Raw genomic sequence first — 13,335 nt, forward strand, 5'->3', positions numbered from 1 at the left:
CACACACACACACACACGTGTGAAGACAAGAAGCTCTCATGGATGGGATTCACCTCAAACCACCACTGTTTAGTTGTTACAAGCAAGTGTGAGTGTGTATGGTGGTTATACGAGGTGGAGGGGGGGGGCTGATAGGTGACAGCTGTAAACATGAGAAGCCACTGTTTGTACTCTTTGAAACAGTGTATGTTTTCTCACTCCTGTCTCCTGTCAAGTGGGAGGAGGTGGGGTGATACGAATACTGCAAAATCATCCCCACCTCAACAGCCGACCGCTTAGCACCGGTTTGCTACAGCGGAACAGCTCACACATCTAACATCAAGGCTTTCCTTATAATTGGACGGCCAAAGAGCATAGCAGACCTCACACATAAAACCACAACAATCCAGTTCCACTTCCATTATCCACAAACAAATCAAACGCTCATAAAACAATCTCTGGGGTTCACGTGACGGCCGACTGGAAAAAAAAAAACATGAATCTGTCCTTTATGTTCTTGCTGGAGGAATGACGCACTTTATGAGGACTGACCCTGAGATAGTAGTGACCACCACTTCCTGTCTGAGAAGGTCCTCTGGAAGGTTTGAGAGAGGGCTTCCCCATATGTAACACAAACAGGAAATGCCAAATGTAATGTTCACACACTGCTCCCAGGGCGGAAGTATGGGCTGAATCTTAATAACAGGGAGTTTTTACACAGCTTTATTAAATGTTTCACTTCATACATGGCAAATTCCACACGCTTGGACCCTCTTATATGCTTCATTTTATGTTATGGACATCTTCATTATATCTTATGATGGCTCAGGAGCAACATTAAACAGACTATTCTCCAGGGCATGAAACTGAACACATTCATAGTAAGTATAGCTCACAGTGTTGGGAGAGAGAGGTTTTGTCAGGCTTTGTCTGTGTTGTCTGGATACCATTGTCCCAGTCAGGCTCAGCAAAGGTCTAGCATGTTCACCCCCTCCAGCATTGGCACATTATGTTGGATGTCAGCAGGGAGTTCGGTGCGACAATGCTCATCACAATCGCATGGGGGCTGGTAGCCAACTCTAGCGGTAAGGCTTTACAGTATCTTCGATATCTATCCAAAGCCTCTAATCCCATTATACAGCTACAACAACAATCGCATATCAGTAAACCCCAGGTTAACCAAATAAAGTATGATTACAAACACTGAACCAAAAGAGACACAAACACAGTACAATGGTGAGAAAATAAAAACAGGCCTAGAGTGGGGAGACGACTGGTGGGGAGGGAGGGGAAGGAAAACTGAGCTTGAGAGACAAGAGAGGAGGGTGTGAGCATGTGTAAATGAGAAGGGGTGGGGATTAGTCGTGGGAGAGTGCAGCAAGGGAATGAGCGGGAAGGCTGGCATTCCTCAGGGCTCATTCAGGGGCTTCTGTGGCAGTGTGGGGAACCTCACACAATGCATGGCTGTGCCATCGTCACGGAGACACCTCCCCTCAACGACGGCAATGAAGCGGGGGGGGGGAATAGACAGGGAAGAGGCTGAACCTGAAAGAGCCATCTTCAACGTTCAGAGTCAGTCAGGCAGTCAGGCAATTATGTAACACTGAACAAGCCTAGACTTTATTCTAACCACAATGAAAGTTGTTTAGAAAGGGTGTGTTGCCTGCTAGTAGCCTGCATGTCAGGTGTTTGCTGAATGTTAGCTGAAGGTGGGGATTATGCATGGCAATTTATCACAGAGATAAAAAGACACATGATAATTAACTCTGGAGTGTAAAAACACTCCAGAGTTTTCTGAATCTCTCACTATTTGCACAGAGACAATCTCCATTTCAACTATTTCTCAAGCACGGGCGCCCGGATAGCTCAGTGGGTAGAGCTGGCGACCCATGTACTGTGTACTGTGTACCTGTGTGTCATCCCCTCTCTCTGCCCCCCCTTTCCTGTCTGTCTTCAGCTGTGTAAAGGCAATAAATCCCAAAAAAATATACTTAAAAAAAAAAAAACTATTTCTCAAGCATACATGATTAGACACACACAGAGCATGTGCATACACCTATGCTATGCTCATATGCACTTACAAAACCCTTCTTTCAGAGCCCGGGGCTAGCATGTGACACCTTTAGGAAGAAAGAGAAAATGTAAGATAAAATGAAGTTAGAGGCCAACAGGGTAATCTGATTGGCCTCTGAGGCAGCTAATCAACTTAACGGTCAGCAAATTTCAATTAGATTCACCAGCAGCTCTGGTGTCTCGCACCCACAAACACAGTCCCAGATACCTCTCCGTCACTGTTCTGAATACTGCTGTGGTCACATCGTCTAAATAACCAGCTAAATATACTATGGGGACTCTGCTGTCAGCAGATGTTCTGTCTCTCCTTTCTTTCCTGCCTGGAATAACTGTTGTTGGAAAAGCCATCAGCTGAGTCACTTTGGCGGATAGGGATACGGATTTGGAAGTTCTTAAATATACCCCCTGGGAATAGTGGGGTCTGAAAAACAGGGGTTATTATTAACATTGGCTGGACAGGAAGAGGAAATGAGGTCACATAGGCCAAGCTTCTGCTACACAAACACCTCAGAGCACAAACCAATGGGAATGCTGCGATCTGCGTAGAGGAAGGAAACTGAGAAGACAAAGAGGATTCGCTGAGGACAATGTCACATCACTTTCAGCAATGTTCAAAGCCATTTTCTTCTGATTCTGTCATAAAAAAATATCACAATATCACAATTTGGGCTTGAGGCAAAGCTGCTGGCCCTCTGTCAGACACCTCCAGAAAGCCAGCTGTCCTGCAACAGCTGAACTGACGCACCTCCCTCCTCTGAGCCAAGATGTCTACCAGTTGTGAATGTCTGTGGCTCCCGCAGCCCGACCCTATGAGGAGTGCTGGGCTGGGCCAGAGGACAGCCACTAGGATCATTCTGAAGAGACAGGATGGGGCCAAACCGAACTGGATTCCAGAGAGACCCGCCTCTGGAATTTGAATGTGTATCTGCAGCTCTTTTTGTGAGGGTGGATCCCGTTATGGCACTCAGTTTGAAACTTATTCACACGCACTCCTAATGAAAAAACTCTTCTCACCAGTCTCAGATATATCATCAAGAACACAAAAGGGCAGAAAAACAACTAAATGGTAGTAAACAATAATGTCCCATTGGAAAAGGATGTGAGTGGGAACCCTGTAAGCACCCTTACAGAATACCCTCTCTGCATGCTGCCAGTCAGCTGAGCTAGTCAGAGCAGCATGCCTGAGGCCAGTTCACATGTGGTGCCACTGGTTCTTCATGGAGATATTCCACCACAGCTGAGAGAAGTTAACTGTAGAAGCAGTGTTTCAATCATATCTAAAATAAAACAAAAGAGGTTTTGGATACACTGCTTCAGTGAGACACATAAAACTGTAGCTCTGTAATCTAGGTCTTGCGAATGCCATAAATGTTGCATTTATGAGAAAGACAGAAAGAAATGTGGAACGTTTGGAGAAACAGCGCAAAGATAAAAAAAACGAAATAAGGATATCGTCACTGCTAACCAGACCAAAGCACTTTGGCACATAACAAGATCACAAGTTGAAAGTGCAACTTTTTCGCAAAGGAAAAAAGAACCTACTTTATTATTATAGGCAGAGTTAAAACACCATCTGGAAGGAGCTGAAAAATGAGCTTACCACACCGGGAGTGTACAGATAAAAACAAGCCTTTCCAGTGTGTGTAAAAATTCTGTGGCTACATCCTCAAGAGTGGTGGGAGATGAAAAGCATGAGAGCGCTGCACTCTCGCAGTTAACATACAGACACAATGTGTGACTCATTAAAAACTCAAAAACTTTATCTTACCCTTAAGACGCCTCCTCGTTTCCTAAATAAACCCACTGGTGATTTCTCCTACATGACTCACAGACAGTCAGTCACAAGCATATGAGGGGAAGCTTGTTTTGTTATTTTATACTTGCGCTTTCACGCACATGGTTTATTTAAAAGAATTCTTTAAAAACTCCCCCCAAAAAACCCAAAAATAGAAACTGAAATTGAAATTAAAATGAAACGTCCCAGTTCTGTTCTTTTGATTCTGTCGTCACACTTGTCACCTTTGGCAAGAGGTTCCTACATTTGTGCATTAGTTTCCCTAAAATACATCAGACTAAAATTAGACAGACATTCTTTTAACTGAACCAATTGCACACTCATATAAAGCCAGCTATCTCGTCTCCTCTTTAATGTGTAGATGCTGATTCAACTTTGGTATAAGCACAAAAAAAAAAAAGAAATAACAGTTGCGTTCGCTTACCAACTCTTTGGAAGCTGAATCTTTTTAAAAGAATCCAAAGACAGGCAACAATCAGGAAAGGCAAGTTTTAAGTGTCTAATGTCAGAGTGACTGCCTTAGATTTAATGCTGGTGCACCGCTATATGATTACAAGGCTAAATGAGAGGGCATGTACAAGAGATCTGGTGTTCTTCTCCATTCAGCATACCTAGACTTCCTGCTTAGGGAAAGCTGGGTTTAAGTGAGACCCTTTGTTCCTTTTAGTGGTCTATTATACTCCCCAGGCCAGCCCATAAGACAAAAGGGTTGTGACCCTAATGTGAACCACCTTGGGTCACTTCTGGGTTGTCTTATGCAATGCTGTCATGTGTTCTCAGCAGACTTTTTAACATCCACTCAACCTCAGCAGGTCTCCTGTAACTTGAAAGCTCGGTGTTAAGGAGCCCACACACGGTGAAGACGGGCATACGCACAGATCACACGGTGTCTGTGGTGAAATCCCATACAGATGTTATCTGGTTGATGACACAAAGACACAGTCATGCATTGACAGGTGGGTGAAATTCAATACAGGTGTTATGAGCTAGTTGATCTGTAACACCTTTAGGTGCTACATCATGGCAAGAGATCAGTTTTGCTTCAGTTTCTGTGCCCATAACCACATGTGACTGACATGTTTACCCCTGGAGACCACGGTACTTCCCTGATGAGCTCCACAGGCTCAAAGTACCCAGAAATTCCCAGCACATGTGATAAGACTTGGCCAATGAGTAACAGGTTTGGCACTCAAGTGAGAACACAAGTGCACTCATATGCCTACACTTCCTATAAGCAAGAACAAATTCAAAGATATGAGCTTTACAAAGAGAGAGAGAGAGACAGACAGAGAAAGGAAGCGGCATCAACCAACCAATGCTTAGAATAACACACAGGGTGTGTTGTGTGGAAACTTTGGAAACGCTTCTATCTATTATGAACAGATTTATTAATAGCACATAACAAAAGGAAACTGGTGTTGGAAGAACTGGGATTGTCCCTTCTCCACAAACAACAGCATTGTTTTTCAAAGGTCATAAGTTAATAACATTTCATCTCTGCTGATATTTCACAGAGAAAAAAAGGAAAGGAAAAAAAAAGAACATGTGAAGACATGTCTAAAATAGCTGATAGGTTCAAACCAAACATGAAGGAACTTTAAATAAAAAATAGAAATACACGATTACTCTATGGAACTAAAATAGTTGCGACCGGAAGTAGCATGATCAAAAAAGGGAAGAGGACTATGTTCTCATGAAAGCCCCTAACACTCTGGGTGGGACAGAACAATTAGCTGACCTCAAACCACTGTGACCCTTCCAACTCTTCATTTAAACTTTCTCCCTTGCTCTTAGCCATTGATCCTTGTCATTATCAATAAGGCGGGCCACAAACTGAAGACAAGCATGTCTCCGACTTTGTTTTCATCCATTTTGAGCTGTCACATTCCATCCTCTCTGTGCATTTTGTGGTGGTTTCTAATTACCTGCTAAGAGATGGCGGCTGGTGAGCATGTGAACGGCCATATGGCTAAGTAGGGTATCAAGCCTCTCTGGGCTAAAGACTCCTCAGCCTTCCTCTGAGGAACACAGCTGGCCATTGTTTTAGAAGGGGAGACAGAAAAGGTTCTGGGAAAGGTTGAATCACCACTGGGGCAAAGTGGGAATCCCGTGGGGGGTTTTAACACTCCCCACACACACCAGAGGCAACGCAACAAGGCCTCCAGTAGTGTCATTCAACAGCCATGGCTAAACAATTAGCTCCCCCTCCACCTTTACGTAATCCCAAAGGATGGGAGGGTCAGGGGAGAGTCCTACTAATGGCCAAGGTGAGGTACGAGAGGAGCCAGGAGGAACCAGAGAGCCAGAGTCGCCGCGGCAGAGACTCTGAAACCCAGCAGGGTTCGCCTTGTTTATAGGCAGCTGGAATGTAGCGGTTCTGCTTGTTATTAACCACAGACAACACTCTCTCACATGCCTCTTGTGCATGCACATTTAAGCTCTCACCCATAAGAGGCATTGCAGTCTTTGATGGCCTGGGGCCTAGATTTGTTTTAGGAAAACGAAATGAGCACTGGAGCAGAGTGGAGCAGGGTGGTGGTGGTAGTGATGGTGGTGAGCACACAGAAGGACACCAAGACGGCCTCATTGGCCCTGTGCCAGGGGAAACAGAAGTGGCATGTCTGGAATCTGGCTCGGAGGGAAGAGATGGTGGTTTGGACGAGGCCGCAACACCAAGCACTTGATGGGGTCTCTGAATGACTTACTGTTAGGGGCCGTTCTGCACCAATAACCCTAGCGTGAGGCGGGGGGAAATGTCGTGCTCTGTAATGTAACTGACCGTTCTCCCCATTTGGTAGTGATTTGCTGAAATGGCTGAGCACGGTTCACAGGCAATAGTATGGAAACACGGGACATATGGAATGTTCAGATAAGTGAGAATGATAATAAAAAAGCAGTCTGAGTGGACAAAAGTCAAAATAGTCCCGCGATTTCTCATAGCACAGAAGCATTTGAAAGTCATTACAACTCACTATGCCACATGCTGAGATGACTATCACATTTCCCCACTTTTCTCCTGGTAATATGATCCACTAATGATTAAGCACAAATCCCTTTGCAGGCTTACTGTAGGGGCTACTAAAGTTTGCTCAGGCTTACCTCTGTGGGTCTTTACTGCCATCTGTGCTGTGTTCCGAGCTGCTACCGTCTCCCTGCAACCTGCTGTCCGCTGCCGGGTCTAACTCGGGGTTGGCAGCCTCTTCGTTGGTCTCCAGAGCTCTGGGGATGGGGCTGTCTCTGTCCTGCTCGGGCAGAGGGGTGCAGCGCCCCTGGCTCCCTACACTGCCGATACTCCCAGTGGTCCCATGGTGGTGCCTGTCCACGCCTCCTCCAGCCCGCTTGGCCTCACTGCATCGCCTCATGGCTTGGAGCTGGGAGAGGGGCACTATATCGGCTCCCTGGGGTCGATGCCAGACTGTGCGGCGCCCAGTAGAGTTGTAGTAGTAGAAGCGGCCACTGTGGTGGTCAAACAGCTCCCACCACTGGTTACCGTCTGCCTGGCGGACAGGAACGCCTGGGGGGGGATCCCAGCCGCACTCGCCAGTGGTCAAGTTCACATACATACGCTCACGGGAGCGTGGCTCCAGGATCTCCACCCAGTCAGAGCTGAATAAGATGAAACAAGACGAAGAGTAAAGTGTTATTTACAGCCGAAAATGGCAACAGATTATTCAGCAACAGGATACAATGATGCACTGGAGGCCACGGTCACGCCTGAATACTAATCAACTCGACAAGCAGTAAACAACTCACACTGTTTGACAGACTGAGAGGCCCGAAGAAATGCCCACTTGCCCATATGGAGAGTGTGTCAATGTTTGTGTCCCCTACATGTATCCATCTGTATGTGTGTGTGTGTGTGTCTGTGTGCTAGCAATGATGTCATCTCTTTGGTAGGCAATGGAGCAGCAGAAATCAGGGTGTATGTGCATTTCCTGAATAAGGAGACAGGTGGACAGCCTCAGTGAGACACCAGGCATGGAGTCAGCAGGGCCCAAAGAGAACCATACGCTCTGAGTGCTACTAACGCAAAAACCACCGAGCTTAACTACAATCACAGAGTGACAACAGCCAGCTCAGCACAATACACACAGACAACAATAAAAGAGACAGTGGAGAGGGGAGGCGCAAAAAAGAGAGAGGCAGAGAAATAGAGAGAAAGACAACCCAGTTTGCAGAAAAGTACACATACAAAGGGCACAGATAGAGGGCCAACCAATTACACGCAATTAGACCATGAACTGAATTTCAGAGAAATTATGGGACACTATCTGATCTGTGTGAAACACACTGTGTGGCATATTGCAATATCACCCCATATCATGTGATATCACCCGGGTATGCGCTGTAGATTTTACATAAAATCAGGGTCAATAAATATGTCTGACGAATAAGCGAGGACAGCAGTTTGCTGGTGCTATATCCAGGTCATTCTACCCTTTAGCGGGCTCCATTATGTCTCCTTTGATCTAGTTCCCTAATGCAAGCCTCAACTGTGCCAGCAAATCCATGTGGGAACAGGAACACTGCAAACAGCCAGCAAGAGTCCTTTCCCAAGTTTCAGACACAGTAGATGTCTAGCTCAGAGCCAGAGAACAGACTCAAAACGCTCCTTTCTTGTAAAGACCACTCGAGTGCTCTGGCAAGGGGAGGTCATTTCTCCTCTTCAGTATCCCACCCAACTCTAGCCTAGTATCTTTGAGAGGAAAGTGTCAGTGGGGTGGAATTAGTGTCACATCAATCCGCCATGGGGTTGGACCTTTTCCCAGCTATCCGAGGACAGTAAAGCTTTTCCTCTCCCCGTCACGGTTGTTAGTGGAACGAGCCTGCTGTCCAAGCTACCTGCGATGATCAGAGGGGGCACGAAGCTTAGCATGGATAGGAGGGCTGACCATGTCAACCAAATACCCACATTCGTTCCTCGTGTGACTGCCAAATCAACCCCGTGTGCACCCCCCGGCCTCAGAAATAGACACAGAGGAGTGTGGTGCCAGTCAGGTCTGCCAGGGTTACAATGTCACCATGTTGAATACAACTCCCTGAGAACGACAGCTGTTCTCCGTTTTAACTGCAAAGCCCTGAGTAACTGTGACATACCTGTTCATCAAGTAGAAAAGTATCAATCTATATCTCTTTTATGTGCTGCCAGCGCCAGCCGCAGCCTCCTCATAGGTCGATTTAACAACCAGTTAGCACAGAAAGGGCATGGAGAGGATATAGGAGCCTTACTACTGTCTACCCATGTGTTCCAGTGCTCTGTGCTGGGAGGCCATCTGTTCAATCCCTCACACCAGGCAACAGCCTTGACCTTTAGTGGACCATGTAAGGTGTTTTTCTACTAGCCTCAGAAATAAGAAAAGACAATGGAAGGGGACATTTCGGGAAAAGTGTTTGTGTTGCAGGGGTTGGATTCAGTATAGCAGAGTCTGCCTTCTTACAAAAACAGAGCTCCCACAATGAGGCCCAACTAGTGGAAGATGACTTTCAGACTGATTAGATCCGCAACACTTGATGGGCGGGCAGCCTAGCAAATAATGGGGCATTCAAAGCAAAGGCCAAACAGTCAACACCACCCCACACATACCAGAGCCGTCATCCTTTTACTGCTGCCGGCCTCCGAGAGAGGCCTTCCCACACTGAGAAACTGATCTCTCCATGCTGCATTCCTTGTTATTCAGCCCTGTGTTTGTCAGCCCTCTCTGTAAATGCTGTGTTTGTGTCTGAATCAAAATAAACCAATCCCTTATGAACATGGAGTGAAAGAAAGCCAAGGCTGTGTGTCCCTTTCTGTGCATTTCTGAGTTTCCAAAATTCCACGGGGGAAACAGCGCAGAGTTTAACATGCTGGATGGTGTCCTAAACACCCCACCAGGAAACCAGGGTTTGAGGGTCAACTGTGGAGGCCATGGCTGACGACTTTAGCAGCACGGGGTGCAGTGGTTGCATAAGGACTGTTCCCTCTGGGTAAATAAACAGCAGTTCGAGCTGAGCGCGAGCCTGCTGGGCCCTGTTGACACGACCAGATAAGCAGGAAGACTGACTGGTGTTCATGTCCTGAAATTGCTGGAACATCACTTTTGGGAGTATTGAAACAACATCAGAGATGTCCATTATATGGGTTTGTTTAATACAAAGAGACTTGTCTTCTGCAGGATTTACCAGGAGTGAGGTCAGCGCACTATAATTTCTCTAGATTCAAATAAAAAAGTGATTTATTTCCACCAGAACATTATATCCTTCATTCTCAAAATGAAATAAAATGGGGATTCCATTGCTTGAAGTGGGGCAACTAAAGTAGAGAGCACCATCCTAATTGCTATCAGTTTCTGGTGAACAGTTACAGGCTTTAACACCGTGTAAATGAACATCAGCCTTCTAAGCTTAAGGCGATTCCCTGACATGAAAAGCAGACATAAAAATATAGTGCAGGACTCCAAACAACCGAGGCAGTTGCCTCATGCTGCAAATGTTCATAAATGGTTTGGAATGCAGTCTGCACCAGCTCAGCGAAGTTTAACTCCAACAGAAATGTTTTATATTGAACTAAAATTAACTTAGCACACACACACACAGTCCTGTGACTGAAGGATACAGCACCTGATTTACCTCTGGGGAATCTCAATCTAATTGAAGCAGACTTGTATTCCAGAGACTCGTGTTAGGGGTTTGAGTGGTCCTAAACCAGCACTCGACTGCCTTCAGTAAACATTACATAGACAGTTGAGGAGTAGTTGGATTTTACAGATTCCTACAGAAATAGCTTCAGAAATAACTTTTAGTTGACACTTTCTTAAATATAAACTGGATGTAGTGTTTCCATTAGTGAGAATTTGCTTTATTTTTCCATCTATCCTGTTTAATCAAACTCTTGTTAACAGTACATTTATCATTCGCCTGGTGACATTAGACAGTTCTGTGTCAAAAAATGGTTGAAAGATTTGAAAGCGCAAGTATGAACTCCAATGTCCTTCTTACTCTTGTGTGAAGTAAAACACTCTCCGCTCTCCCATGGCACACAGGATCTTTGTCTCCCATTTGGGTCAAGGAGACGCCTCAGTAGCCTATGGTTATTCCACAGCGACTAAAAATAAAGCTTGTCAAATTGTAAAAAAAAAAATCTCTGAAAACACAGCGTGCCACTGAGACCAAAGACATGCACACAAGCACACCTTCTTAACCATCTTGTTACTCCATGTCCAAATGTGAAGGAGAAATACTTCTATACTACTAATCTATCATCCACCATTTACAGTCAGCTCCAAAAATAACTAGAACTGAGAGCGGTTTCCCAGAGTGAGGGAAACAACAGAATATAGCTCATGGAATCTGCCCCATTGTTCAAAGCCAACGCCAATGTGTAAATGGCACTTTTCCCAGCAGCGGTAAACATAGAGGACTGGACAATACATTCACTAGAAATAGGGCAACAAGCAGCTTTGTGTCATTGTCCAGCTTTGGATTTCAAACAAACTCAAAAACCAATGTGGTTGTTGATTTCGTCCAAAAGATAAACCATACAGAGAGAGAAAAAAAAAGATTGTTTTCTCTGTGTAGCGTAGAGTTTTGACCAAACTATAGCAGCAGTGTTTCATCAGATAATCTAGTAATGGCTGTAATGCAGCTTTATGCTTCAGTGCCATTGTGGCATTTCTGATGGACAGATAGGACGCTTTCAGAAACTGAGCCAAATGGGGGTATTACTGCACTCATTTGTCCATAAACTTAAGGTGAGATAATAGACAAAACCAGCCAGCCAGCTAAGTTCCCATTTACCAATTAGGGCTCTTGTAAGGTAACCTCTAACCTTTTCCAACAACAGACTATTCTGAGCCGCTGCTTGTGTCTGTCCCTTGTGGACCAATGCAGGCTGAGTTCTCACACAGGGCCTGCCATTCATGTAGGAAACCTTAGCACTCTGTTCAGAGTACAGCAACAAGTGCCAAGGTCCACCCTGGCCTGTATATTTACACATCTACTATTTCCTATTTAGAGACATAAAAAGTTCCTTCCCCTCAGATACTGCCCCTATAATTAAAGTCGCCGGCCAGAGAAGACCAAGGAATTTAAACTCACCTAGCTGCACAGGTACAAAACTATTACAAATGTGGCAACAATGAGAAGCCACTGGTAATCTTTCTCTCACGGAGCAAGCAGGGGCCTGTTCCTCAATAATAATAAAACGGAGTGATCCACCAAAAGCAAACTTGTGCATAAACCATGTACAAAGTCTATTCAGCATGGCTGCTAGGCAACATGCTTATCTAAATATTGTAAAACAAGAGCAGGGACACGGACCGACTACTGAGTGCTTGGCAGCAGTTCCAGGAGCTGTGACTATTGAAGAGCGTAATCGTAAGCCTGGCACGCTGAGTGCTGTGGCCACGGCCCCGTTTACTGGAGTGAGGAGGGCAGCAGCTCTAGCGTGTGTAAGCCCATCAGCAGCACTGGAAGACAAAACTCAAACAAATAGTATCTGGGCTCACTTTCCACTTCACTTTTCCTCTTAAATACTAGTCACAATATTTGGTTGCTGGTATTATTAAAAATGCTTTGTTTAGGAGTGCGTGTAGCTACATCAGGGTCTCGACATAGATGATCTCCCACAAAGAATCTACAGGATATGGCAAGAAATGATAGGTTGTGCTGCTGTGTTTCCTCCTGCATGTTTCCACTGCCAGTAGTGTTTGTTGGTAGTGAAGACATGGATCAGGTTTGAGAGACACCGTGTCCCTATCAAAAGGCATCATTCAGCGTTTGCAGAGGTATACGTTTGTCTCCTGGAAGTCTCCTCTGAACCCAATGTTTCTGCTGCAAACAGAGCTGGGACAAGGTGTATGAGGGTCGTCTTGTCTCTGTGCAGGGTGTGGCCGTAGGCTCCTGCACCCCGCCCATGTGTCCGGGAAAATCGGAGGGTGAGGGGAGAGTGCACACGTTTCTGGCGACAGAAAAAAAACGCCCTGCACCTGTCTCGCACACATTCTTTGGCCCTTTTGTTTGACACCTCCCGTTCCTGCCGTGTCACCAGTGTTGGAGGTCAGTAAAACCAAAGGCTCAGATGTTCACCGTGTGTGCTGCGTTTCATTTAACAACAAACAAACCGGCATGAGGACTGCTGAATGCGTTATTGGGTAATGCACATCTGAGAGGCAACCTGGCATTCATCCCCACAGAAAGCCTCGTAAAGTTAATGCTCTGGGTTAGGGTGCTGTATATTTATCTTGTTCTCTGACTTTAACAGTGATGTGCTTTGTAAAGCAGAACCACAGGGCTGCACGCTGCCCGACTTGTTTACTCTTGTCCCTTGATAAAACAGGTTTATTTATCATTTATCGACTCTATGCTAATGTTAAATGTCTTCTTCTGCAGGTTATTGTTTTAGCCTGTGCATCTGTGTGTCTTGTGGGGTTGCTTTGCCTTGTGGCCAAAGGTTATCTGTCTTCTGTGCAGCCTTTGTGGCATTCTGATGATAAAAAGGCTTGGGACATATA

General features: G+C 45.5%; 1 protein-coding gene across 3 annotated transcripts in view; it reads right to left on the reverse strand.

Annotated features, from left to right (window-relative positions):
* The window catches only part of zgc:92107 (uncharacterized protein LOC492329 homolog), a 30,825-nt gene that overhangs the window by 12,449 nt on the left and 5,041 nt on the right, over positions 1-13,335 (reverse strand). For all 3 annotated transcript variants that reach the window (XM_035662524.1, XM_035662527.1, XM_035662526.1), the window contains exon 2: positions 6,947-7,453. In XM_035662524.1, coding sequence (XP_035518417.1) covers positions 6,947-7,453 — 507 coding nt within the window. The remainder of the gene's footprint in view (positions 1-6,946; positions 7,454-13,335) is intronic.

Source organism: Morone saxatilis, unplaced genomic scaffold, assembly GCF_004916995.1.
Source record: "Morone saxatilis isolate NCDOM2014 unplaced genomic scaffold, NCSU_SB_2.0 Contig18, whole genome shotgun sequence".
Lineage (NCBI taxonomy): Eukaryota > Metazoa > Chordata > Actinopteri > Moronidae > Morone > Morone saxatilis.